Below are 26,928 nucleotides of genomic sequence, written 5' to 3' on the forward strand. Positions count from 1 at the left end.
GCCTAAATTCTATCTGTTCATCATATAAAGTGATCAAGTCTCTTCAGAAAATTTAGACTAAACCGCTCAATTCATATGGATTAGTTTTTTATCTCTTTTGAACTTTTTGAAGCGTCAAAGTGGTAGTAGCATAGCTGTCAATGGAGCTCTCAGATTTTATATTTAAAAAAATATTTATATCTTCAACAACATGAGTTTGAGTAATTAATGACAGAATTTCCATTTTTGGGTGAACTATCCCTTTAAACCGTTCAAAAGAACCACATAACAAGGTTGTATATTTTTCGCGCTGTATTCACAGCAGCAACAGCGCCATCTTTGATTTTTAATGAAAATGAAAGCAAGTATGTGATGGAAGTCCAACGTTTCAGTGGGTTATACTGTTATGTAATGTGTTTTTAGAGTGTGCTGACGAAAAACAGCAAGAAATATCTTTCCAATAAATTTCAGTAGACACAAAAACTCCAGACAACATGAGGTGTAGAAAATTATAAGTGATCTAGTAGCTTTATAGCTTTTTACAGCGGACGCCATTGAACATATCTCAGCCTCACTTTCATTACTCACCATGACGCTGCTCTGAATAAGGTCTATAGCAACACATAGTGGACTAATTATCTATGCTTTCAAGAAACAAAAGCCAATATATTTTGCTCATACGTTTCTCTTTTTGCCAATTTTGCTGAGTATGTTGGCCAGTGGAACAATTTGGTGGAGAGTCGCTCATTGGAGACACATTCTGTTCTGCCCTCACAATAATAGCTCCGAGAGCCCAGTTTCCATAACAACAACAGGCTACCGCTCAAAAGAGTTGCTGCATTAGCTACTGTCTTTGCAGGCTGTTGGACTGGGGTGGGGGGGAGTAAGACAGTTTGTGACACAAAAGGAACAAAGGATCAACTCTTTTCATTTAATTCCCCCAAATCAAACATCAGAGATGCATGCATAAAACTGATGCTACAAAGAGGAAAACTTCATAGAAATTTCCAAAACACTCTTCTGGTTAACAGGAGGAGTCATTATGTGTGTCAGATAATGAACACAAGCATGCATACTTCAGTCATCATTCATTACGGAACCTCGGAACACCTGTTTCAGCCAATCACAAGACTGGGAATTTAATAACAGCTCCTCCCCCTACATCCTATGCGGTTGCCATGGGTTACTGCGAGGAACACAGGAATACACAGAAACTAATTTTTTTAAACAATAATTTTAAGGACATAACTTATTTAAGAGCCTGAAATACAAAAAGTCAATATTCAGTACATGTAATCTCAAATAATTCTGAAGTGTGAATACGGCACAGATAACAAAATAATGCAATTAATTATGTCAAAGCCACAATAATAGCGATTCACGTCGACGTCACTGAATGGAACGTATAGCGGGATTCTGATTCGTTTTGTGTTGTGCTGAAGAAAATGCCCTGCAGGTTGCAGCAATTGCTGACTCATCAATCATTTGCCTGGGCAAACTGTGAAAAAGATCTGTAGTTGCAACTGTATCCATAAGAAGATATTGGAAATTTATACAGATATAATATCCTTCCTGATTAGAATGAGGCACACCCTTAATTTCCCATCTGCGCCACTAGAGGGCAGTTGAGTAACGCTTTAGAATCCTAACTCCATCTAAATTTATTTATTTTTAATTAAATTAAAACCAGGTGAACTCACAAAGGTAGTTTGAAAAAATTGGTTTTAGCTTCTTAGTTGTGGGCAAATGCACGTAGCACCCCTCGAGATTATAGTACAAATGAATTTGTGTAGCATGTCACAAAATCAATGGATAAAATGGATCCAGTGCTAATAGCTTTTCTGAATCCGCACACTGCTGTAAAACCAATCAAAGGACAGACAAAGCATTTCGACAACAGATATCATATTATTGGCCCTCATAACTAGGACTGTGGGGCTTTTTCAACCCTAGGTGATCCATAAGGAACTTAAGTGAAGGAGCTGTAAAAGCCCAGATTATCTCAGACAGAAAAAACTGACATAGCAAAAACATGACAGGCATTTCATATTCACAGTTAGGATGAGGGCATGAACTTGTAGGCTACAATAAAAAAAAATTAAAAAAAACATGAGTCAGATGTAAGATGTGCCGGGCAGACTCATGTTTAGGTGGAACTGGGTTTGGTTAACCGATCCTAACATCTCAGCGAGAAATTAAGCCACACTGATGAGAGGAATTGTAGTGAGATCATAATAACTGAGAGCTGCATGTAACATGGCATATAGTTGATGAAAGGACCACAGCACACAGTCGTCACTCTATGTCTCTGGTCTGGTCTGTCTCCAAAGTAATTATCTCACAGAAGTATCAACAACAGGCTCGGTGTTCGGTGCGAACTGTAGAGCCGAAAGAGATCTGACCTCGGGTCGAATTCCCAGACGTGTGCTTCAGAGCTCTAATACGGGGCTAATTCTGTGTTCTGAGTGACTGCTAGCATTGCTGGGTGGGAACATTCAAAAGAGATTAAAGAAAAAAAATGGTTATTTATCTGATCCAATAGGAAATTATGATATAACAATATTTTGAGGGGACGGGTCGGATTTGGCGCGAAATGTAAAACAGATATAAGGATGTTCGGTAAAAGGAACTAACTGGTTACTAAATTCTTATTATTATTATCGGTGGATCTTTAAGGTGCAGTTACATTTACCAATGTTCAACGAATTTCCACATGGTGAAATCCGATCATTTCAATAGATTTTCCCACGCGTTCCACACGCCGATTTCGCTGCAGATTTTTGCTGAACTTCGAACCTGTGAATTCACTACATTGCCCAATTAAGAACTGATGTTAAAAAAAAAAAAAAAACTCTGTAGGTAACATGCAATTCTATAATTAAACTTTGAAAGCTTGTTTCTGCCACTGAATAAAAAATAAAAAAGGTAATTGCAACTTTTTATCTTACTTTTTTCTTCTTCTCACAATTGCACGTAGGCCTAATAGATCTTGCAGTTCTGAGAAAAAAAGTCAGAATTGCAAGAAAAATAAAAAATTCTCACATAATTTCTCAGAATTGCAAGTAGCCTATATCTCACAATTCTGACTTCATAACACACAATTGCGACTTTAAATCACACAAATCTGAGAAAGAAAAGTCAGAATTGTGAGGAAAAAGTTATTTTTTATTTAGTGGCGGAAACAAGCTTCCATAATAAAACCATATATGAAGTTGTGTAAATAAATATTTTCTTTTGGAAAAACAAAAACAAACAAACAAACATATGCACGCATTTCGGTACATGACTTTGAAAATAAATTAAGTGAGGGAAATATTATGCATGTGTGATGCAATGTTATGTATGAAGTAAAAAAAAAAATTCAAAACAAAACAAAAAACACAAAAACAGTCACCGAAATTCAGATTGTTCTTTCAATTTTAATTTTAAAACGTTGTCATTATCCAACAGGGAAGAAAAAAAGGTCTGTTAAACCAATAAACTTTATTTTATCATCACATCGCAGTCTGAAGAAAGCATCTCCACAAAGGAGAGTAACTCACTTCTTTCCAACCACAATTTGAATGCAAATATAAACAAACAAACTAAAAACCCTTTAACTATCATGTACCTTTTCTTCTACTTTGCCTTGATAGGTAAAGAGTTAAAAAAAAATCCAAACAAACAAAGCATATGAGAAACCTTTCAAAAGTTACGTTCACAAATAAGATGGTGCAAAACAACAAAAAGGAAAAGCTTGTGGCACAGAACATGCACATGATAACAGGAAATGATGACAGGATTCTGTATCAAACATTATTAAGGAGACGAGGCACAAAGTTCATAAGAGTTGAACTCTCAGTTGGTTTTGGCAGCTGTGTTCGAGGAGAAGTAAGACAAAAGGAAACGGGTTCGCACATCCAAAATACACTTAAAAGGAGACAAAAACAAGAATAATTCGACTTCAGAGTTGAAAACACAAACGATGAGGAATGGGGTTTTCATGTCCAGGATAACACAGTCACCTGTGGTGCTGGAGTGTTAGTGTTCACTAAATGTGTGCGACTATGACTCTGTAAGTGTGCGAGGTCAATAACTCATTAAAATTCCGTCATCATTATTCAACCTTATGTAAGTCCAAGTACATAGATAATTTGAAGAAATCCAAGCTGCCCTCTTCCAGTTTATCTCCATTAACTTTCATTGTACGGAAAAAAAGGCACGAACGTTGCTTAAAACTGCTTATTTTGTGCTCCACAGAAAAAAAGAAAATCATGCAGGTTTGGAATGACATTAAGTTGAGTAAATAATGACAGAATATTGTTTTTTTGGGTGAACCATCCCTATAATTGAAGAAAGGTTCCTCTTGCACTGTTGCGCTTAAGTTAAGTGTACGAAAGTGTATGAAAATTCTAGAAAGTTTGACACAGCTATGACAACATGGCAAAACACTAAAGCCGTTGTCCTTGTTAGCAAGATCATCTTAGCTTTGAATGCAATCCAGCTCAATGCTAATGGTAAATTGTGAGGTATTGCAAAATAGGCTGTGTTGTAGAAGCCTAGTTATGTATCACTAGGTCATATGTTATGTACTTTATGTGAAATAAAGTATAGGCAAACAAATGACAGAACAAACATAGAGAAACAACGACAGATAAAATAATAGCGTTTTTTTCCCATACAGGGATCATTTAGCCTCATCCAACCGGTTTTTATCTACGCTTATGAGATGTAATATTAAAAAATATATGTATCAGACATTTCAAAGTAACAGGTGCTGTCTCTGTCAGGGTTGTGTAAAAGATTATGCAAAACTTGGTATAAAATTGCATGCGATACAGTCATAAACATGTATTGCGTCTGAGCTATTTATTTTCAGTCTTCACCAGATGAGTTTGGGGTCTACGGAGAGCCCTATCCTTAGCAAAACACTTCCAAGTCCTTCATCCTGGCATTCCACCCATGAATTAAACATAAAGAACTAAATGGATAGCATTTCTAGTAAGAAATCAAATCTTAGCTATAACTCAGGCATGCTTCAATAAGTCACTATATTTTGGTTGATCCCATTTGAGGATCCTTTATGACTCGTGAGTGGCTCACTCTTGGGTCATGTGATCAAAACAGAAAGTGGTGCTAAACAGACACAGCGCTGCCTCCTAGCCAAGCTAGTGCAGAGCTAGCGTGTGCGCGTTTGGGTTCACGCGATGCCCCAAATACTTCCAAAATGAACTAAGATGCTTTTACTAAGGGGGTGTTAAAAAGGGATACAGAAAGTGATAAACAAGAAAGGGCCTGAAATGAAGAGAGGTTTATCACTAATACTTCTAGGCATGGCAAGGCTGAATAAAGGAAATACTGAAAAAAGGGAAAGAAAGGTGGCTGAGGGAGTAAAAGTGGGAGAAAGGGGCAGCATGGGACTTCTTCGTACAAACTGCTACCTTCTCCCTAATCCATCTGGGCCATGCCTGAGGCACTTGATCAGATTTGTTTTCAAATGGAGCTTGCAGTGGGAGTTGTCAGTCTTTTCCCGATATAGACCCTGTATTAGAGACAGAGTGTGAGATAAAAGACAAAAAAAAGAAAAATTTAAAAAGTCAGACACTTTACATTAAGAATATTACACTGTTGTCAAGCTACATACTCATCAGGGGTGTGTGAATTGAACAGTAGGTGTGGTCTTATTTACACTTTTTTCTGCAAGGTGAAAATTAAGCAATTTCAATAGGAATCCGTGTTAATCACATAAAATTGCCACGTTGACCAACCGAAAGCGGCCTGGTTTGAAAGTGACTTCATATATCGCTATAATATAGCCAAATGACAATAGACTGTTTTCATTTAGTGAAATTTCACAGACAAAAATAAAGTGTTCAAACAGGTGGTTGCCAAACTGCTCAAGGACCGTCTGATGCTTATCGCAAACAAAACTGTGAAAGCTTTCCAAAATCTGCAAGCTTTAATCTGATAGGCTGGTTATGTGAAACTTCCAGATTTTCGAGCTACTGGGCTATTTGGAGAAAAAAAATGTTTTGAAAACATTTCATGGTATAATGCATTTCTGAGTTTCGAGCACATAAGTGACTGCGCTAAGTTTCATTTATGAGTGGGAAAGTTGGAATTCTAGGTGATAAATGAGTTTCCAATTTGTGGTGTTGGAAGGGGTGTGTTGATTTAAAACACTGTGGAAAAACACTGATCTTTATCTCAATCTATAGTGTGAGAGGAAAGAAAGTAGTGAATGAAGGATTTCGCAAGTTTATTTTAATTTACAAGCCATATTTCAATCATTTTAAATATGTGATGTAGGGAACAGCTAAAAGACGACAAGTCTTACGTTAATTACTTTCGTGGTTTGCTTTACGTTTTGGTATCATTTTGTTTTTTTCAAATTTAGATATTTGGGTTTGTTGTTCACAATATAATTGTTTTGGAGTTTTTTAGGCAACCTCCATGTTATGAATGCGTAACATGTCGTAATGACAAATGCCGTACATGTTTCCTAGGTGCACTTGAAGGCAGCTTATACTTGGTGTGTAGTGTGAGTGTGATTGTGTTTTAAGGTTTATCTACCCGAGACCCAGGACCAGGATGTGGGACAGAAGCAGCGAGGGGATAAACACTTTGAGGAACTCAGCAGAGAAGATGCCTCCTTTCTTCATGGCTCCTGTCTTCCTCATGCTGAGAGTCACTGAACGCCGCGGGTGCCGGAAATGAAACTCCCTGTCAGAAAGATAAACCCAACACATCAACAAAACAGCATCATACTGCTTCACCTCGGGATTATTACAGCGCAAACTCAGGCTCCGAAACGACGTAATTGGCAACGACCATAACTGACATTTTTTGGGCCTTTTTTCTATATTTGGGTCTTTGAGGGTTAGGAAGTTTTGTTTGGAACCAAGTGCTGTCTATTTGGGCATAAAAATGTAACTAGCTCACAAGGTTTTGACTGGAACCTTTGATTGTGGGAAATATCTGTATGCCAGCAGGATTATTATAGTGAACTAAAACTAAAGCTAAAACCATTTTTAAAAAAAAAGTTTATTTTCATTACTTTAATTAAAATAATCATTAACAAATAAAATAAAGTATAAAAAAACTTGCCAAACAAATTGACAACATTTCTCAATTCAATTTAGTTTAATCTGCTGCACAACTAAAACTTGATGCTAAAACTGAAATTAAAAAAATGAATAAAACGATACTATTAAATATGATTAAAAACTAGTATATCAATGACACTAAAATAATACTAGTCTTACTTGGGCGGAACATTCTCTGGTCTACTTGACCAGTCTGCCAACCGATCGGAATCCTTCATTAAGATGTCATCATCTCTGATCTTCTCCATGACGAACTCCTGAGGGACAAGAACACACACACAAATACAAAGACAGACAGGTAATGAAGATAAGCCAGAGTACGTTCCATAAATTAGATGATCCACAATGTTCTCGAGAGGAACTACCTGACTGTCTCTCCTCATGTCCACGTCGAAAATGATCTGCCCTTCATCCTGAGGACTTGGGGGTCGAGGAGGGCTGTGGGAGTGAGCAGTTCGGAGTATGTTAAGACATGGCTTCAATTTCATTTTGTTCCTTACACAAAATTTTCGTAAGACTTCAGAAGATTACTTTTATGATCATTTGTTGCAATTTTTGTCCTTTTATGGCAATATGAATCACCTATCGGATTCATAGTATGGAAAAGAGCAGCTTGGACATTTTGCTAAACATCTTTTGTGTTTCACAGAACGAAAAGGTCTAAAAGGAATGGGAATGACAATTAATTTAGTTGTTTTGTGTGTGTGAACCATTACTGTGGTGTGTGAGGAATTAAGCCTGTGTACATGTGAGAAAGAAACACTGTAGTCCTAGAGTAAACATCCTGAATCATATAATTCACTGAGTTTGAATGAGATAAGGGTTATTATGACCGTATCCTATCAGTGTGACCAAGTGTAATTTCATATGGATGTTTATAGCAATACTCTCTATCTATGAGGTCATTAAACACAAGCTTAGAACTTTTGACATATGCATATGATATATGTGCTATGATATATATGATATATATATGTATCAATATGTTGTCTACCTGCCGCACGAGGAGTTACTGCGGCTGGATTCATGCTGGGCATCCAGCAGGATTTTTTCCATGTCCCCATTGTGGATGGAAGATGATGAGGGAACGTGTTCCAGCCCACCGACTATCCCATCATCCTCCTCTACTACCGGGCCTAGAGGGGGCGGCACTGAGGCGCTGGAGGAAGAGAGAGATGCAGCGTTTCTGTTCATCTCCAGCTCTACCCATGACCCTAAAAAAAGACAACATAAAAATAAAACATTTTAATAAAATATTTTCAGCTATAAGAATTTATATATATGCACCAAATATCACAAAGCTTCATATTTTGGTTCATAAAATTTATTCCCCAAAATCATTCTTTGCTCAAAGAAAATGAAACCTGTTTTAGGACCATTATGGGTTTTTTTTTCCCCATTGTAATATTGTGGAATTTTTTCATTGTTATCATGTATAGTATTCATGCATTAGTAGTACCTTAGTAGTTTTTCAAAGTTGAAATGTCTTTAACATGATCTTAAAAATGTGGCGCTCATGGCGAAATATACAGAATAAACAGAATGAAGTCGTGACGTAACCACCAAATGACGAAATATGTATAAACTAATTAAAAAAATAGTGCTGTTGAAATGCAAGGAAATGTCCTGAGGGATTGGGCTATAATTATTTTAATCAGTAAAAGTATTTTTTCCCCTCAGCTATAGGAAAGATGTCACTGTGTTTATAGCACTGATTATTTGCTACTAAAATTATAATCAAACTGCATAATTTTTTTTATAACATTATACTGTATCAAATAAATGCAGAATTGTTGAGCATTAGAGACTTCAAAACATAAAAAATCTTACCCAACCCCAAACAGTAGTACATCTGTTTAAAGGCACAGTATGTAAGTTTCACCACAAGAGGTCGCTTATTCAAAATAATAACACAGGCGTAGCTTGATGACGCCATGAATGAGCATGGAATCATGGGAGTTGTCGTCTTCACCTTCACAGCTGGTGGAAATTAATCCAACAGCACTCAGGCACTAATCATTTTCATGGATGAGCTACTGTATTAAAGTTTTATTAATGTTACTGTTGCATTAAGTAGGACGGAGGACAGCTTGGGAGATTTTACATTGCTGTTTTTATTATGCTTATATGCCACAGTCGGCCGCTGCCGCTTATGCGTTAGCTCAGTGGCTATTATGAGACGCTTAGCTAGATCAATATTAGAATATCATATTAATAACAGCTGGGTGACTTGTTTTACAAAATGCCATGTAATTTATTTTAAAACATTACATGGTGGAGGAAATGCTGTACTTTTACAACAAATAAAGCTCTTTCTGATTATGCAGTCAGCCACTTGACAAAACAGTGTTGTCTGATTTACTTTGTGTGTACAAACATGTTACTCACGGTAAATCAAGAAAACAAAGCATTCAAACAATAAGACTAACCGTGCTGAGCTATATAGCAATGACAGTTGCTCACCTGTCTAATAAAACATACCGGTAATATATTCAAGAGAATTTGGAAATCGAGGGTAACGTGGATATGACATCATTGACAGGCGAAGCAATGACACGGGGTGTTACACTGGTTAAATTAGCTGATTTCTCTGGAATTAAACATTGTTGGAAACATTTAGGACAAGTCACCAAAATATATAACATTGTTCTAGTGATTTTTGGATATTTTAATCCAAAAATTTTACATATTGTGCCTTTAAAATTAATTGTGTTAATATGTAGATGACCTCAAAGCTTGAACTACCAGATTATTGACATACATTGATTTTTAAAAATGTAATACAGTACAAAAATGCTGTATTATAATTATGAGAATCAACACTGACATCAAGTAGAAAAGTAAAATGTCTGGTAAAGACATTTTGATAGGCAAATGTATTAAGTTAAATAAAATAACTAAATTTAATTTAATTTGATTTAATTTAAATAAATGTAATATATATATATATATTTTTTTTTTACTTCTTAATTTTGGGGAGAAGTGACCTAGAAATGACACTGTATCCACCATTCAATGAGGCACTGAGACAGTGGGATCTCCCTGCAAGTCGATGGTGGTTTGGCTTAGCTTCTATTTGCTGTGTGGTGAAAGAGCAGTGAATGCCTCCCTCTCTGGCTCTTTACGAGCCCACCGATATATATTTCACACCTGACCTAACCGCCACATACTGTACATGAGTCTGAGAAGAAACACAATCCTTAGAAGATGGCCAGATAAACACAAACACACAGACTCCGTTCATGCATGAGACAGGGATGAGGACGGGAAGTTTTCCGTGTTCCCCTTTCCCCCACATCTGCTGTGCCGTCTCATCAGAAACCTCTGTGTTATCACACAGTGAATGCTCTGTTTACCTCTGGGCTAACACGCCGCTCCTGTTCACTGCTGACCAACCAGGATGAGCTAAGTATAGACTGAATGCCTAGCAAGCCAAAGCCCCACTTCCAGGAAAACAAAAAGAGGAAGACAAAGGATGTCCACATGACTTCCCTGGGTTGAGCAAACATGGATCATGTGACATGGTTCCTGCATTTACTTTACTCAACTCCATTTTCCCATCGGTGGTGAAACTCGACTGACCTTTGTCTCAATCCACTGATACAAACAGTGTTGCTATGGCAGCAGGCGAGCTGAACATTCTGGCCAGTGGTGGAACATGTTGCTTTGGCTGTCATCGGGAAGCAGACATAGATCAAAAGATCAGATCTATGATAGTATTACAGAGGCTTATCCTCACTCATTTATGAAATGCTAAAGCATCAGGGTTGCAAAGTGATAGATGTGTGCCTATGTTACACAAAAATATGCGGTAAGACGGCTAAATCATACAAAAAATACAAAATCATTTATAGCTATTTTGCAAAAAGAAAAGTATTTTTTGTATTATGCAATTAGAATGAAACACCTTTTACCCCAAATTCACATTATTGTAATAATTTGTATTTTTTTTTTTGCATTATTGTAATAATGTTGTTGTTGTTAATTCTTGTAATTTTTCATGATGATTCATATTAGATTTTCATTAATTGTATACTGGGTGAATATATATATATATATATATATATATATATATATATATATACACACACACAAGCCTTTTATGCTCACCAAAGCTGCATTTATTTAATAGAAAAAACAGTGTCACATGATCCTTCAGAAATCATTCTAATAGGCTGATTTGCTGCTCAAGTAATATTTCTTATTATTATCAATGTTGAAAACAGTTGTGCTGAAATTCAACACACTTACGTTAGCAAAAAAAATGTTTTATCAAAAGTCTAGCTTATTCATAAGGTATAACTGGATCATCGAAGGTCAGCAGGAAAGACATTGGTTAATAATAACGTGAGATTAAATACATAGAGTACATTTGCATGATTTGAAATATTTAATTATTGCAGGTTTGCGTAATATTCTGAGTTTGCATTACACTGTTTTTATTCATTTTATGACTATTGAATCTGTTTTTGTGACGGTGAGATGAGTAAATGCATGCTCACATTTAGTCTAGAACTAAAGTATCCATCATGTTTACACACAACGCATCTTGCACTTACTTCCAATTTCTCTCAACATGCAGACTGGAGAGATGTGTCAGTCAACAATTGGGAAAACAAAGTAACTTGCATTATTATCTGAAAAAGTAACTCAGACATGTTGTTGTACATTTAAAAGTAATTTGTTATTTTACTCATTACTTGAAATAGTAATCTGATTACATAACTTTTGTTACATCTGCATTACCTCCAACACTGATTGTCCCCAATAATATCAATATCAATTAGATTTTTTTTTTCAACTTATGAGGAGAAAATAAATTTTAGCCATTTAATATTTGACTTAACTGCAAATTACCAGGCTACTTTTGTTTATTCAGATCAAACACAGAACATTATCAACAACTTTTAATAGGTTAAAACACAATGAATATGTAATATTATTATATAGTCTCCGATCTTTTGACTTTATGGAAGAAATATGACCTGTACATGTTCTTGACATGTTTTGAGAGATTAATCTATTACTCTTTACACATAAGTCTAGTACACAGCCAGGCTGATCCAAACTATCAAACAAACACTGTTTGCAAAATGCTGAGCCATCTGTTACACACCAAAAGAATCTGGCCAACACTAAGATGTCATTTCGCTTTCCGTGAAGAATCTCCCCATTTCACTAGTTTTCAGCACTAGTGCATTTGAAAGCTGCGGTCTTCACACAGAAGAAAGTCTGCCTCATTTGTGGGAAACCAAGCGTTTTATGATAATGGAACTGTGATGATGATAGTTTCAAAATGTAGTGAATGAAAAACTGCAAGGCCACAGAATTCATTGAGAAAATTGACCTCAATGCAGGGTTTGGAAAGAAAGTGTTAAAAACCCCTCCATGTATACAAATTGCTAAATTAATATAAACACAGAAACTTATATTTTTAAAAATTAATCTGTGATGTTAGTAGATGTTTTTTAGGCTAAAACAGCCACACTGTATTTTCCATTTCATATTCACTATTTTTGACATTATCTTTCACATTAAGAAAAAACTAAAAGGTTAAATTATGATTATTTGTAGCCTATTATTATTATTTTTTCTCCAATGTGTTTTATTGGAGAAATATATTCAACATTTAAAATATAGATGAACTTAGCAGAAAATGTATTTATTTTTCAAATATATGATCACTTTGTTACTTGTTTCAAACTTGAACTCCCAGTTTTCTGCATGAGCCAACAGATCTCCATGCAGTTTCCACCACAACTCTTCCTAATGACACGAGATTACCTAGCCTACAATACATGCACTACTTCACGATCTCAAAATATCATGACTCATTCTCCTAAACTAACACTCCCAATTCTATTTCTTGACTTTCTTTCTGCCACTTTCCACACATAGACACCGTCTGGAGTGAACCACATTCGCTTCTACTAGAAATAGAATTACAAATACTACTATGGTGGAAGCTTAGCTCATGAATATTAATTAAGTTCTGCTCACACTGCTTTGAAGCTTCCCTACACAGTTCGGTCACGTAGCTTAATCAATATTAATTTCCAGTAGTTTATTGGCCAGTTTACTAACGTTCACGTTCTAACGTCTGCCTCTCAGCCAATCAGTAAGGCTTACTGGATCGGTGCGTGATTAATATTAATGACAGGAGCCTTCTCAATAGTAGAGTCGAGTCCTGATCTAGGGTCACACACAGCTGTGAGGAGGACTAGTGCTTTGGTCACAGCGCGCACGTAGCTCACTCTACATTACATTTAGTATTAGTTGCCTACATTATATAGCAGTTGAAGTATACTTCCCTATATCCGTGGTCTGAATATTTAGAAAGCGAGATGTTGCATTTCAGAAAGCATACCACGAATTTCAACACGATTTATTAGTCTCTTAGGAGTCTATCTAGTCTTTTAGGAATTTCCACATGCTGCGACCAAAATGTTTATATTTTGTCCCTCCATACGAATGAACTGATATGGTCTTTAAATTGTAGCATGACAAATGTTTTTGGGGCAAATCCATACAGAGTGTATGATAATGAACTCTTTGTTTGTCTGGATCTAGACGTTAATGGGTATTTTATCGGCTTCTCGTTATTTTTAACAGCATTTCACATGTTTTTTTCGTCTACCAAGTGAATTTAATACCAGTTAAGTTAAATCAAAGTGGTCAAAGGCCAACTACACCAGTTTGTTTGCAACCTCGCATACTTCAAACAAAGAACACCACGTCAAGCGTTAGTTTACAACAAATAAGAATAACATACTAGAACACTCTCTCATTATCACACCAGAGAAACACATGTTACATATTTATAAAACGAATAAAATAAGGTTTCAAGCATCCACAATCTCCATTTTCGAGTTGCTCTACTTCGCCTTGTTGACATCGGCTTTGGCCAGCCTACTAAAAACGTAGAGTTAAACTACTGGTTTAGAATAAAGTCAATCACCTTTTAAGGCTCGTCTCAACACACAAACTCAACGGCCATTGGACAAAACGCTTGTCAATTAACGTGACGCAGCAAACCCCGCCCTCCAACTGTCTATAATCGCACAAAAATGTTGACTGGAACTAAAAAAAAGCAGGTTTTACATTACGGAATAGAAGTAAAAGTATAAAAGAAACACCAGTACAGACACGTCAAAGGCTTCTTTAACAAAGTTTATAGATGTCAGGCCAATACAGCTAGGTGCTCCGGCAGTACATACCGTTTAATCCAGGCTCCGCGTTGTTGTCTGCTGGAGCAGCAGCGTCGGACATCATCGTGCTGTGTGTAGGGCGGCTTGCATAAGACTGAAAGCAGCACAGCACGAACACACTCTGCGTGCTCACGAGTGACGGGGCCTGACAGCAGATCGGAAGATCCGCGGAGCGGACTCTTTTAGATTCGTTAATAAGAGTTTTCTGTGGCTGACCCCAGTGCAGGGAGTACAGATTTCCTGTAGCGCTGAAGTGACGCAAACGGGTGCAACGAAGACACTAACATTACGTAATGGAGTCAAGGGACTGCTTATTTACAAAACGCACGTGAATTATGGACACAACTTGTCAATAAACTGAAACGCCATATTAAACCCATTTAACATGTTCTTAAAACCAGTAGGCCTATCTATTGTTGTTACTGGTAGTGTTTAATTAGCAAGTCATCCAATAATGGGAATTCTCTTACACATGTACTTGTATTAAATAAAATGTAAATAGTAGTACGTAAAATACAAGCTACTAAATTAGTAAAACTGAAATTGGTAACAGCAACAATTGGAACTAGTCATAGGGAATAAATTATATAATAGTTTGCCATAAGTCTGACGTGGATGAAAGGTCTCATTTTGTGGGCATATTTCTGCCTTCACTATGCAGTTTTCTTTATATATATATATATATATATATATATATATATATATATATATATATATATAGTTTAATCACATATTTAAAAAGATCCAATCAATGTTGCTGATCCATAATCTTAATCATCTGAGAGGATATTTGCCTCCAACATGCTTAGAGCACTCAGCATACATGCACATTTTCAAATGTAGAACCTTCCTTATTGTTCTCAATAGCATTTAATATTCTATATTGATTTGACGACACTCAAATACTTCCCGGTTTTGCACTAAACAATGCATATATTTCAAAAAAGGACACAACTCGTTTAATTGTTCGTTCCGTTTATAAATACCATTTCATTATCATAATCTCTATAATCTTTCTCAACGTGTAACTCTTGAGATAGAGAGTGTAGACAGAAACTGGGCATGAGTCACAAAGGAAAATAAACCCTGTAAGGCTGAATGAGTGAGCAGTCCGACTGGAGTGTATGTGCTTGAACAAGTGTAGATGTAAGACTACTACAGCAAACACGGCAATGCCGTCTGTGCCACAGAAAAGAACAGGAAAAGCTCTTTGGGCCAATGTGATGAGGTGGGTATGAGTGCGTGGATTTCTGAAAAGAAACACGGCCGACACCATTCGTAGCTGTATGGAGTGTAACGGGACATTATGAAATGTAAAAAGTAGTAAACTAAAAAAATCAAAATCAGAAACACGTATTCTTGAAACAGAATTAAAACAACTAAACAACTTGGCAGTTTCTCTGAGAAGATTAAAAAACGGTTACAATGGCACGAACAACATAGAGGATTAAAGGACACATGGACACATCCACATGAGTTCAAATGAGTTTTTATACAGACACCTTGAATAAACCAAAGCCAAAAAAAAAAAAAAAACCTAAAAAAAAACCTAGGGTTGAAATCTGTCAGATTGCCGCCCAATTCGTCCCTGGACATGTGGGTGAGGGGAAAAGGGATGGAGGGTACAGACACAGGTTGGCACAACATCACCAGAGCAAGGCGCGTGTCATGGTGCCACATAGGCCAAAGCCAGGTTGCGCTCTTCTCCAGACCAGTCTGAACCAGTTAAAGTATTGGTAGCCGCAAGTTGGCTTGACTAGTTCATCCTGTCCTGGAGTAGGCCAAGGTTGGTAATGTGATGATGGTGGTTGTCACAGAAATGATTTTTGCTAGTTCATCTTTTTTGTTTCCACAAAGAGAGAGAGGTTAGGAGGTTTTCTTTCCCCATGACGACAGTATTAGTTCACTTTTTCCTGGAAGATGTAGAGATTGTTGGTGGTTGCCACGGCGATGATATTTTCCTGCGGGTGCCAGGCGGTGTGTAGGATCTTCTTGTTGAAGTCCAGGCTGTCCACGCTGATCTCGTCCTTCTTCCGCTTGCCGCCCGCGCAAACCCTGCGCGGCTTCAGGACCTGCCGAGGCTTGCAGCTCTCGCGCGAAGCCTCCAGGGTGACGTCCCGCCGCTGGGAGCGATCCAACATTCGGAAGAAGTTGTTGTAGGATCCAGTCATCACCACACTAAGACAAAAGACGAGAACCAGAAAGACAATTCTGTTGATAAACCCGATTCGGCTAGTTACAGGCAGGGTTACAGTTCACCCAAACATGAGGGTGAGAAAATTATGACAGAATTGGTGTATTTCCAAACCCATAAGAATTGTTATTTTTTAAAAACACGAATTATTCTATTTTAATGAAACCTGAGAGGTTTCTGTCTCTCCATTGAAAGTCCAGATAACCAAAAATTAAACGAAAGGCGTAGTAAAATTATGGAAGCTTGTTTCAGCCATTGACTTTTTTTCTCAGAATTGCAGGTTTATATCTCACAATTTTGAGAAAAAAAAACTGAATTTTGAGACAAAAAGTCAACTAAACAAGCAGCTAATCCATATGAATTGAACGGTTTAAACCAAATCTTGCAAAGCGATTTGATCACTTTATATGAGATATATACACGTGTGTATATATAGGGGACGGGATACTCGACTTGGATCCCTTTTCAAATGACGCGATTCACGTTTCTGTCTGAAACCCAGCGTATTCAGTGCTGAATTCTGTGACCCCAATAGGTGCTGTATTGACAGTAGCGTTAGGATTGGGATTAGGAGTAGGTCGGATTAGTGCATTACAGCACCTACTAGGGTCACATAATTCGGCACAACACCAGCTCTGGTTCAAGACTAGAATTTGAACAGATCTTTCTGGCCCGGAACTAACTTTTCTGCAGTGGAAATGCACAGATCGGTTCAAGAACGGACACAGGCTAGGAACCCGCACCGGAACAGTGTCAGTGGAAAAGGGGAATAATAGTAATTAACAGCAATCAAGTCTACTATTGGACTAATACAGTTGACAAGTGTGTTTAATAGCACTGACGTGTCTTCATGACATGCTAACCCAATCTTCCAATGACCTTGACCCCCGTCAGTCTGTCTAAGAGTGATTAGAGGTTTCCCTGAGATAAGAGCCAGTCTGGGCCCCAACGGAGAGTCATGCAAGATCAGTGGTTGGACTAAATATTGACTGCTAGTTTACTGACCTTCTTGGGTCCATGTTTTTAAATCTCAAGAAAGCGTTTTAAATAGGAAATTAGGCTTATTAGAGTCGTACATACAATAACTTATTATAAGTCACAATTCATCTTGTAACTACATACTGCTGTTTAATGCTTGTTTCTACATTTTACCTTGCTGTATTCGCTCTGGGCATGCTTATAGTACTTTCCCAATCTCCATGATATGCATAGTTTACTAGCTAAAAATAAAACTTCCTATATTTTAATTTAGTTAGTTTAAACAAGTTCTAATACTTTAGTTAGCTACACGATACATTTCTTAGAAAATAAATATCTCATGTTAACCAAGGCTGCATTTATTTGATAAAAATACAGTAAAAACAGTAAGAGAAATATTATTACAAGTTAAAATAACTGGTTCCTATGTAAATACAAATTTAAATGTACTTTATTCCTGTAATGTCAAAGCTGTATTTTCAGCATCATTACATCAGGCTTCAGTGTCACATGATCATTCAGAAATCATTCTAGTGCTGATTTAGTATCATTGTAGGAAACTCAACTAATACATAAACTAATGTAAAAATACATAAACTAATAAACCTATAACAAAATAAGGGTTTTTAAGTGCGATTAATCACAGAAAAAAAGTGTGAATAATCGAGTATTTAATGATTAATGATCATATTTACACAGAGCCATGAAAAGTCTGTGAATGGCGGGGAAAGAGTAAATATTATTAAGGAAACGTGATAAGATTTATTCCTGGATTATTTGATGAATAGGAAGTTGAAAAGGACAGTATTTATTTAAAACTAAAATCCATGGTAACATTGACAGTAAAAATATTTATACTTTTGATCATTTTAAATGCATCCGTGCTGAATAAAAGTATTTAATTCTTAGATTTTGAGCAGTAGTGTTTACTGAAGCAATTCGAGGGAGCAATACTTGAATCTGAAACCAGACAGTTTAATTATAACTTCATCCCACTTGGGTGTAAAGTTATGTGCAATACCCTGTGACCAGGGTTTGAAATTAACCCCTTAAGCCCCGAGGGCATTTTTAGAGTGTTGTTTTTTTCTGAGTGACACAAAACTAAAGACTCATAACTCCAAAACTATAGCAAGGAGAGCCAAAAGGTGGGTATTATTTGATAGAACATGCTGAGAAACTGCTGAGAAAAGAACAAATATATTTTTTGATTTTGCATATCTTTCTTATTTGACAAGGAATAACTCAGGAAGGAAATAAGGTGAGAGGGAAATTATTTTTTGGTGAAGTCCCTCTACATGTGAGCTGCATCTGGATACAATTTTGTGGTGATTGCATAAAGCATACCTGCAAACTCAAAAGTGTTGAAAAAGGTGACATGTCTCCGCGGTGGGGGGGGGGGTACGTCCTGGGTTCTATCAGGTACAGTACATAGCAAAATGTATGTACCGTACCATGTACGGGAGGGGGGAGTTTTTGGTGGTGTAAATATATTTATTCTGAAGCAATATTTTTACATACTTAAATATTCATATTTGTGATATTTATGTGATATAAATTCTTTCATTTGATCAATAAATTCAGTTAATAATAAGACACTATAGGGCTGTTACCCATCAAATTAAATGATTTGCACTGCAAAATTACAACTGCAATCAATAATGTAAAGAGATTGATGTTTTAAATAAATGTTTGAATATACAAATAAAAAAAATGCAATACTTAAACATGAAATTAAACCGCCAATAGCTGGCGGCAAATGACAGTCTTAATTAGTGAATCATTGAGTCATACAGAAGATTCGTTCAAAACGCTGAATCATTCAGTAACAAAACACCACGCTGCTGTTGCTTTCCTTTGGAACTATTTTCGTCGGTGAAATAGAATAAAAACAACGCGACGTTGTTACCAGAAAAACACTACCCATTATCAATCGCTGTGTACATTGAATGTAATAAAATCACAATCATTCTTGCATTTCGATGCTTCCCTGATTATTTTTTGTCACTAAAGTTAAGCTACTTGTCCGGTCGGGCAAGTAGAATTATCTTTCCCTTGCCCTTTCAAAAATTCCACTTGTCCCAGACAAGCATTAATGTCGAGCCCTGAGTTCATTCATGTTTTTTTGTCGTGCTGTAAAACGGAACAGGTGATTGGTTCACAGATCAGTGTGATTGTCACGCATCATTAGAGTGCCAAAAAAAGATCACAACAGCTCGAAAGACGTCTATTGTCTCACTCCAGTCTAATTAGCACATTCCCAATTATTATTGTGAAGTTTACCGTGCTTGCAACTTCTCTAAGCTTTCAAATGTTAATCAAGGCAGTATTTCTGGAAAAATATGATAATGAATATTTTTGCAGCTAGGTGGCGCCCGCGGGCGGTACATTCCAATTTAGAGCTACTACTCATCTCTCGTTCAGAGTTGATCGAAGTGGTTAGCAGGCTTAAAGTATTCCGGAACCATGCCGGATCTCCGGCGTGTGGCCGTGAGTAAAAAATAAAATAAATAAATTGGGAACTTGCATGCGGTTTAATATTTTTTTTTCGAGTCAATTGGTTTCACCTACCAATCATATGAGAGGAACACAACTCAAACTAACGTTACAAGCGTATCAGAAGCAGAGCAGGGCGGGTCCTCGCAACACAAGGTGATTGAGATCCATACGCGACGTTAGCTTCTTCAGTAAAGCATGGAGCGCAAGTTCATGAAGCCTGGGAATGATGTCCTACCCACGGGCGTAATTTCCTATGCAGACAGGTGGGAGGAGCAGGACCGAGCCTGTGTAAAATAGCTCACTGAACGCTCTAATGTGCAGGTATAGCGGTTGCGGCACAGACAGCGATGAAATGTCAGAAACAACAACAGGTGACTTTAATGTCATCATGGATGAAAAGAAAGAAAGGAGATGCGTGTTGGTTGATTCTGTAAATTAGCTCAGGTCAGGATAATCATATTTTCTGTCTAGACCTTTTGATGTTAGCCTTACGTTGACAGCTAACGTTAACAGCTACACTGCTGCTAGGTAACTTCAGACTTTTAGCTAAATATTTCATGTAGAACATTCTGTGTAGCTTACTAAAAAAACATTCTGTGTAGGTCTACCATGAAAACGAGTCCACTTTAAACCGCAGCATTTTCTGTCAGCAATTTATGACAATTAGTGCTGTCAACATTAACAAATGCGATTCATTTTTGTCCAACTTTAAAGTGTTAAAATATTTAACGCAGCATCCGTTCTTTCTGTCATCCTTTAGCTACGGTTATATGATCACGCTCTTATTCACTCAAATGCTTTTAAATCATTCATGCGTGACAAGACAAAAGAGAACACGCTGTCGGTGAATGTCCTACTAACCCACACACGACACACAGAAAGTCGCACGCCAGTATAGAGTTCTCTTTCGCGCTTGAACGAACACCACACAAATTTATGCCAAAATGTCTTAAATGAGTTAAATAAAATTTTAAATGGAAGTAAGAGTAGTAAGAGAATGAGATGCGTGAGATCCTGTCAGCAGCGGCAGATCTTAAAGTGACAGCAGCCACTAATTCTCTGTCAGTAAATTAACCAAAGAACAAAGGGAACAGAGAAAATTGCTGCTCTTGACTAAAGAACGCGTGTAGCTTTAATAAGGATCAATCTATATTTAATTTATAATTTATGCAGTGCGGACTGTTGTATAACCTTATTCAATTCCTGTTTATTTCATCATCACAATGGGGTGATAATTGCCAGAAATCATGTAGTGTCCTGATTGGAGAGCTTGTTTATTTACAGTATCCGTTTCACGTTATGACTAATTTTATTTCACGGTAATGATATATTTCACGATATAGTTATTTATATATGTAGTTATTCTCGAACATTCGACAAAAAGGGCTTTGTATAATAAATAAACCCAAATACTTTAGAAATGAAAAGTATTTCACCTTGTTTGATTTTGATTTTATTTGGTAAATTATTTCCTTGGTAAACTATTTTGATAGCTAAATAATAGTAAACAAAACAGACTCATCAACTTTTAGATGAACTGCCCCCAAGTGATGGATATTTAATAAAACTCATAGGTGCAATTCAACGTTAAATAAAGTGTTGCTGAGTAATTTTTGCTTTACTTCATCAATTATATCTGAATATTTATATTGAACTATTCTATATTCATAATAAATTAGTAACTTCCTTTTAATTTTGTAGGATATTAGTAATAGTAGTTATGTTTACATGTCTTCCCCGGTACATTTTTGCCATGTCTGCTTATTATAATGTGTTTTTAAGGGGCTTGTTTTGCTCTTTTTGTGATATCTGGCAACCTGTCACCTGGAGCGTTAATCGAGTTCAGAAGTGTCAAGTTCATCAAGTTCAGAAATGACTAGAAGGAGAGCAGCAGTATGAAAACCGACCAGGAGCTACTGTTAGTGTTGACTAAGTTTAAATTATACACACGTTGTAACTGCGTCATTATTTTACCATAGTCCGGTGAACACTGACACGCCGCGCTCCCTCTCAGAGTGTGTGCATGCTCGCGTCTTTTGCATAAGTAAAATGCGATCAGTTCATCTGAGTGTCAAGTTGTAATCACGTATCGATTCAAAGGAAGATTTTATCAGCTGGTTCAGTGGCCAATTGTTTGGAGTTAGAAATGTATAAATCGCGCTGCATATTTAGTAATTTTGCCTCAGATACAGGATTATACATTCGCTTTAACAAGTGGTTAGTTCATTACCACGGCAACCGCTTGCGTGTCATGCTGAATGCGATTTTCGTGTTTAAAAAGTAACTATACATAAGAGACGGAAAGATGCAGATAACTATACATTATTTAAGGTTATTTCTATTGGATATGATATTGATATATGAACTGATGCTGTCAAGTTAGCTTCATGCTTTCTCCGTTGGGAATGTGCACTCCTCTAAACTGTAGCCTACGGGTGCTGCACTGCTAGTTGACTGCTGCTCTTTTTCCCCCGAAAATATCACGTTAACAACCCTTTAGAAAACGTAATTCCTTTGTGGATCCTCTTGATCTGCTTTCTCCATGTTTCTTTGACAAATCTCAGTGTCTCAGTCTCACGCACGCTGCACCACGCCAACTTATTTACATATCACGGTATACACGTAACAAAAAAAAATCTGTTACGGTTGACATTTTCTACCACAGTAACGATATATACAGTCATACCGCCCAGCCCTATACAGCCTTGATACTTGAAAATGAATGGCACCATTGAAGATAAGTCCGTCTGTGCAGTTTATCTCCTATATATATATATATATAGGCTATATTAAAATTTGGATTTCATACATTCATTTCTTATTCAAACAAAATCCTGTCACCCAGCAATCTCCTCCCTTCCTCATTCATTCTCATCTTTTTTTTTTTTTTTACCAAAAATGTGTTTTAGGTGGACAAATCAATACAAACAAAGAACATGTAGGATGTTGGAAAATAGCAATGTCTTTTCTGTTAACCAAATGCTTTTTAATCTATGCCATTACTTCAATGCAAGTGAAAAAGCACACCAGTATTTGTTGCGTAGTGACGGGCATGTTCAAGTAAGCCAGAAATGTGCAGATTCTGTATTTAATAGATCACGATGACTCACGAGTTGAGTATTTGCGCTAAATCTGGCTTACAAGAACTTCCCCAGCAAAGTGAGTAAACCGTAACGCGACAAATTGGCTAGTGATTTGAGAGCATTGCGGCCCCCCCCCCCCCCCCCCCCGCCTCAAAAAAAAGTTGTCTCAGTAGTTTGGAACTGGAAGAACAACATAGGACATTTTCACCCGCTGATAAATGTAGTCAGCAGCGTTGCTGCTTCCAGACTCTCTCGTAGACCCATATTTTGCTGACACTTTCATCTGATAACTCATTTAAACTAGCAGTACTTTTAAGTGTTTACATTTCAGGATACTGTACCATTATGAAAATGATATAATGCAGGCTTGTGAAGGGTCTAACCTGTCATTTCCGTTCCAGCAGCATTCGAATTTGTCAAAGATGCAGTCGTTCTCATAGAGAGAGCACAACTTACTCCTGAGGTACTCGTGAACCTATGGCAGAAAAAAACAAAAAAAACAAAGAGTGAAAAGCAGCTCATGACCTCTGACAGTGAAAGTTATTACTGGAGATCAGAGGTAATAAATAAACCTGATGCTCAAGTACAGTAAAAAGACTCTGTCATCTACAACGACTTCATCTAGGTGTGTTAAGACACTCCCAAATGAGTGGGGCAGACTTTTAGTCAACCTTAAAAGAATAGTTTACTGAAAAAATTTAAATTCTGTCATCATTGTCAAGAATTTTTTTCTTCTGCTAAACACAAAGGAAGATATTTTGAAGAATGTCGGTAAACAGACAGTTAATGGACTTCATTGACTTCCATAGTAGGAAAATAAATACTATAGAAGTCAAAGGGGTACATCAACTGTTTGGTTACAGACCTCCTTCAAAATATCTTTCCTTATGTTTAGCAGAAGAAAGAAATTCATACAGGCTTGAAACAACTTGAGAGTGAGTAAATGACATTTTCATTTTTAAGTGAACTATTCCTTTAATCCTACAATTTTAAATAGTGAAGAAAGCGCCCCCTTATGTTGAAAAAAATAGTATTTGCAAGTCCTTTCATGCACACACTGGAATTTTCTTTCTGATGGAATGTGACATTACAGTGCATTTGCCAACAACAACTTTTTTCTTGCCATTACAATATGCTGAACATAGATGACAAATTATTTTAAAACTGAACCAGGTAAGATTTAAGATTAGTTAAATATATACACTACATTCTAATAAGCTGATTTGGCTTTCAAGAAAACTTACTGTCAAAGTTGAGAATATTTAATATTCTTTTTTTAACATTTATTGTATATTAATATACAATACCTTATTATTATTGACAAAACTGATAATTTCTTCAGGTTTATGTGATGAATAAATATTAAAATTATCATCCAGATATAAAAAAAAATATTCAAAAGAAACCTGAAAACACTGTTTTCTACAAAATATTAAGCAGCACAACTGTTGTGCTGATTCAATATCAATATTTAAAAAATAAAAGTAGTGTTGCTTAATATTTTTGAGTAAACATTATTTTTTTTCAAGTTTTTTTCAAACTTTAATGATTAATATATATTAGGGGTGTAATGATTCTCGGTTAAAAATAAAAACTTCCGACAGTTTTGCACCACATTTAATCTGACGACATCTATAATATGGTTCGGTGAAAACAACAGCGAATAAAACAGACGAGACAGATTTCCACTAATGTACGTTTCAGTCGATGGATCCGTATGCATTTCACGTGAATAGGGCTGTCACCATATCAGATTTTTCACTAAGCTGTTATCATGGCAAAAGGAATAACGATAACGGTAAATATATAACGGTGTATAATGCTATCAGTTAAATAGAAATGACAAAGAAAATATATTTTCTATTATTATATACAGGTACAAAGGCACAGAAAAACCATATGCTGTTGCAATGGTGTGTTCATTCTCTTCATGTTTAATCAGTCAAAACTATATGCATTTTATTCAGATCTCTGGAAGTCTATCCATATTAGGGATTTCCTGGAACTTATTCATGAGTCTCACTTGTGGACTTTCTGCACGAGGGCGCCCTCGGGCGTAGAGTATGAATGAAAAAAATTACATGCGAATTTAGCGCTCCATTATATTTTAGGTTAAAATAGAAAAAAAAAAAAATACTACTCTACAGACATTTGAAGTAAACATACGACAACCCATACGTTTTTAATAATCCAAAATCCGCAAAATAATGGAGCAGTGTTAATTTCGTAAAACGAAATCTATGACGAAAAATGTACGTTGTCAAGCTTTTTTTTCATGATTAAAACACTATTTATGAACTCTCACCTGGTATGTCTCAACGGGTCGACTCTCCATGTTTAGGTCCCAGATTTTGACAGACAGGTAGTCTCGAGTCATCATGTAGCGACCGTTGTGACTGAACTTCACGTCTGAGATGGAGGAGATGATTTCAGAAAAGAAAGAGCGGTTGCTGGGGTCCTCAGGCTCCTCAAACACTAGACAAAGTAGAGGAGAAAACGATTATAGCACAATCACCTTTATACTACCAACACATGACATCACAGTATATACCCAAGGGTCGAAATTGCGACCATTTTGGTCGTATATGCACCTGAAATTTAATCTGTGCAACCTAAAATATATTTGGTAGCATTTGTGCGTGTGCAAATAATGGATGTGGTGCGACCGGTTTTCATTTCTCTACAAAACGTTCGCAAATTATTGCACATTATGTGCGCCGATATGCGGTGGACGGACCATCATTCTATCCAACGCTACATAACCAATCGTACTTCATCCTTACATTCTTAACTTTAAAGCAGATTATAGATTGGTTAATATTAGCTGTCAATCACTCCTACTCCCTTGTAAAAAAAGTGCGAGAGCTTGGTTAAACATAAGAGAGTGCCAAGCACAAAAAAATTAAGAGTGCCAAGCACAAAAAAATTAAGAGACAAGTGTGTGGCAAACAAATCAGGTTCATCAGGTAAGCCAATTAAAGCTTTTAATCGCCAGGATGTAGCCGGTCGTTCCGCTCTACTGGCAGAGCTGAACGTCAAATGTGGTGGGTGCTCCTAAATTTTTGCTGGTGCTCTTAACTTTTTGAAGTTAAGTAAAGAAGTTAATTTGGAGCTCTGATACCATTTAGAAAACACTATCAAAACAAAGCTAGAGCGTTTCATTGGATTAAGTGTCATATGACGTAGTCGGCACTTATAACTCACATTTAGAGTGCTTGTCACAAAGTGCTGATGCACGCATGTCACAGAGGCGGATGGTGCCTTTGCTGCTGCTGTAGACAAACGTGTTACATTGGTGAGGGTGGAACTCTGCGGCTGTGATCACCTCCGTCAGCTCCTCCATGTTGGCTGGTTTTATGTCCACAATGTCTGATGCAGAGTTAAAGCCACATAACAGCTGAACCGACACAAATTTAATTTTCAGACATTTCAACGTGACATTCCCAAATGAATGCTTTTAACCAAAGAAATCACTTTCTAGGATACTAAAGCTGCGGTCTGTGATCTCTAAGTGCCACAGGTTGATACGCAGGTCGTCCGCTGACAGATAGGTCTCATTGTCGCTGTTGACCGAGATGGAGTTGATGTGGTAGGTGTGGGCGTTGGCAAAGACCCTCCGCGGGCTGGCCTCCACCATGAGGTCCATAGGCCTGAATATTGGAACCTGCACAAAGTTTTTAAACATTTATTTGCAATTTCAGTAAAGTGTTTTATGAATTTATAACTGTCATGGAGTGACATAAGATATGTACAGTTGTGGTCAGAATTATTGGCACCCATGGTAAATATGATCAAAGATGGATGTAAAGATAAATCTGCATTGTTTATCCTTTTGATATTTCATCACAAAACTCTAACCTTTCATTGTAGTAAAATGATTGAAAGTGGGGGGAAAATCACATTAT

The 26,928-nt window shown here is 36.8% G+C and overlaps 2 protein-coding genes across 4 annotated transcripts in view; both read right to left on the reverse strand.

Moving 5' to 3' along the window:
- Window positions 1-3,378: 3,378 nt before the first annotated feature.
- bnip3lb (BCL2 interacting protein 3 like b) lies at window positions 3,379-14,589 on the reverse strand. Its single transcript, XM_077242967.1, has 6 exons — window positions 14,282-14,589; window positions 8,059-8,278; window positions 7,430-7,502; window positions 7,224-7,321; window positions 6,532-6,681; window positions 3,379-5,500 (listed from the first exon to the last, which is right to left on the reverse strand). Exons 1-6 carry the CDS (start codon window positions 14,334-14,336, stop codon window positions 5,452-5,454), a joined length of 645 nt encoding a protein of 214 aa, XP_077099082.1. The 5' UTR covers window positions 14,337-14,589; the 3' UTR covers window positions 3,379-5,451.
- Window positions 14,590-15,230: 641 nt separating this feature from the next.
- ppp2r2ab (protein phosphatase 2, regulatory subunit B, alpha b) overlaps window positions 15,231-26,928 on the reverse strand; it is a 29,672-nt gene continuing 17,974 nt past the window's right edge. For all 3 annotated transcript variants that reach the window (XM_077242958.1, XM_077242959.1, XM_077242960.1), the window contains exons 7-11: window positions 26,510-26,687; window positions 26,228-26,392; window positions 25,329-25,498; window positions 23,407-23,498; window positions 15,231-16,450 (exon numbers count right to left, since the gene is read on the reverse strand). In XM_077242958.1, coding sequence (XP_077099073.1) covers window positions 16,171-16,450; window positions 23,407-23,498; window positions 25,329-25,498; window positions 26,228-26,392; window positions 26,510-26,687 — 885 coding nt within the window. In that variant the 3' untranslated portion in view covers window positions 15,231-16,170. The remainder of the gene's footprint in view (window positions 16,451-23,406; window positions 23,499-25,328; window positions 25,499-26,227; window positions 26,393-26,509; window positions 26,688-26,928) is intronic.

This window comes from Siphateles boraxobius, unplaced genomic scaffold, assembly GCF_051911475.1.
Source record: "Siphateles boraxobius isolate OS27281-9 unplaced genomic scaffold, OSU_SipBor_1 25, whole genome shotgun sequence".
NCBI classification, from domain to species: Eukaryota; Metazoa; Chordata; class Actinopteri; order Cypriniformes; family Leuciscidae; genus Siphateles; species Siphateles boraxobius.

Excerpts from the sequence above, each read along its gene's own strand:
- bnip3lb (XM_077242967.1), bottom strand. The coding sequence starts at position 14,336 with ATGATGTCCGACGCTGCTGCTCCAGCAGACAACAACGCGGAGCCTGGA. Across the intron at positions 7,322-7,429 it reads ACATGAGGAGAGACAGTCAG|GAGTTCGTCATGGAGAAGAT; the intron begins GTAGTTCCTCTC and ends CTTGTCCCTCAG. Across the intron at positions 6,682-7,223 it reads CCAGAGAATGTTCCGCCCAA|GGAGTTTCATTTCCGGCACC; the intron begins GTAAGACTAGTA and ends TCTTTCTGACAG.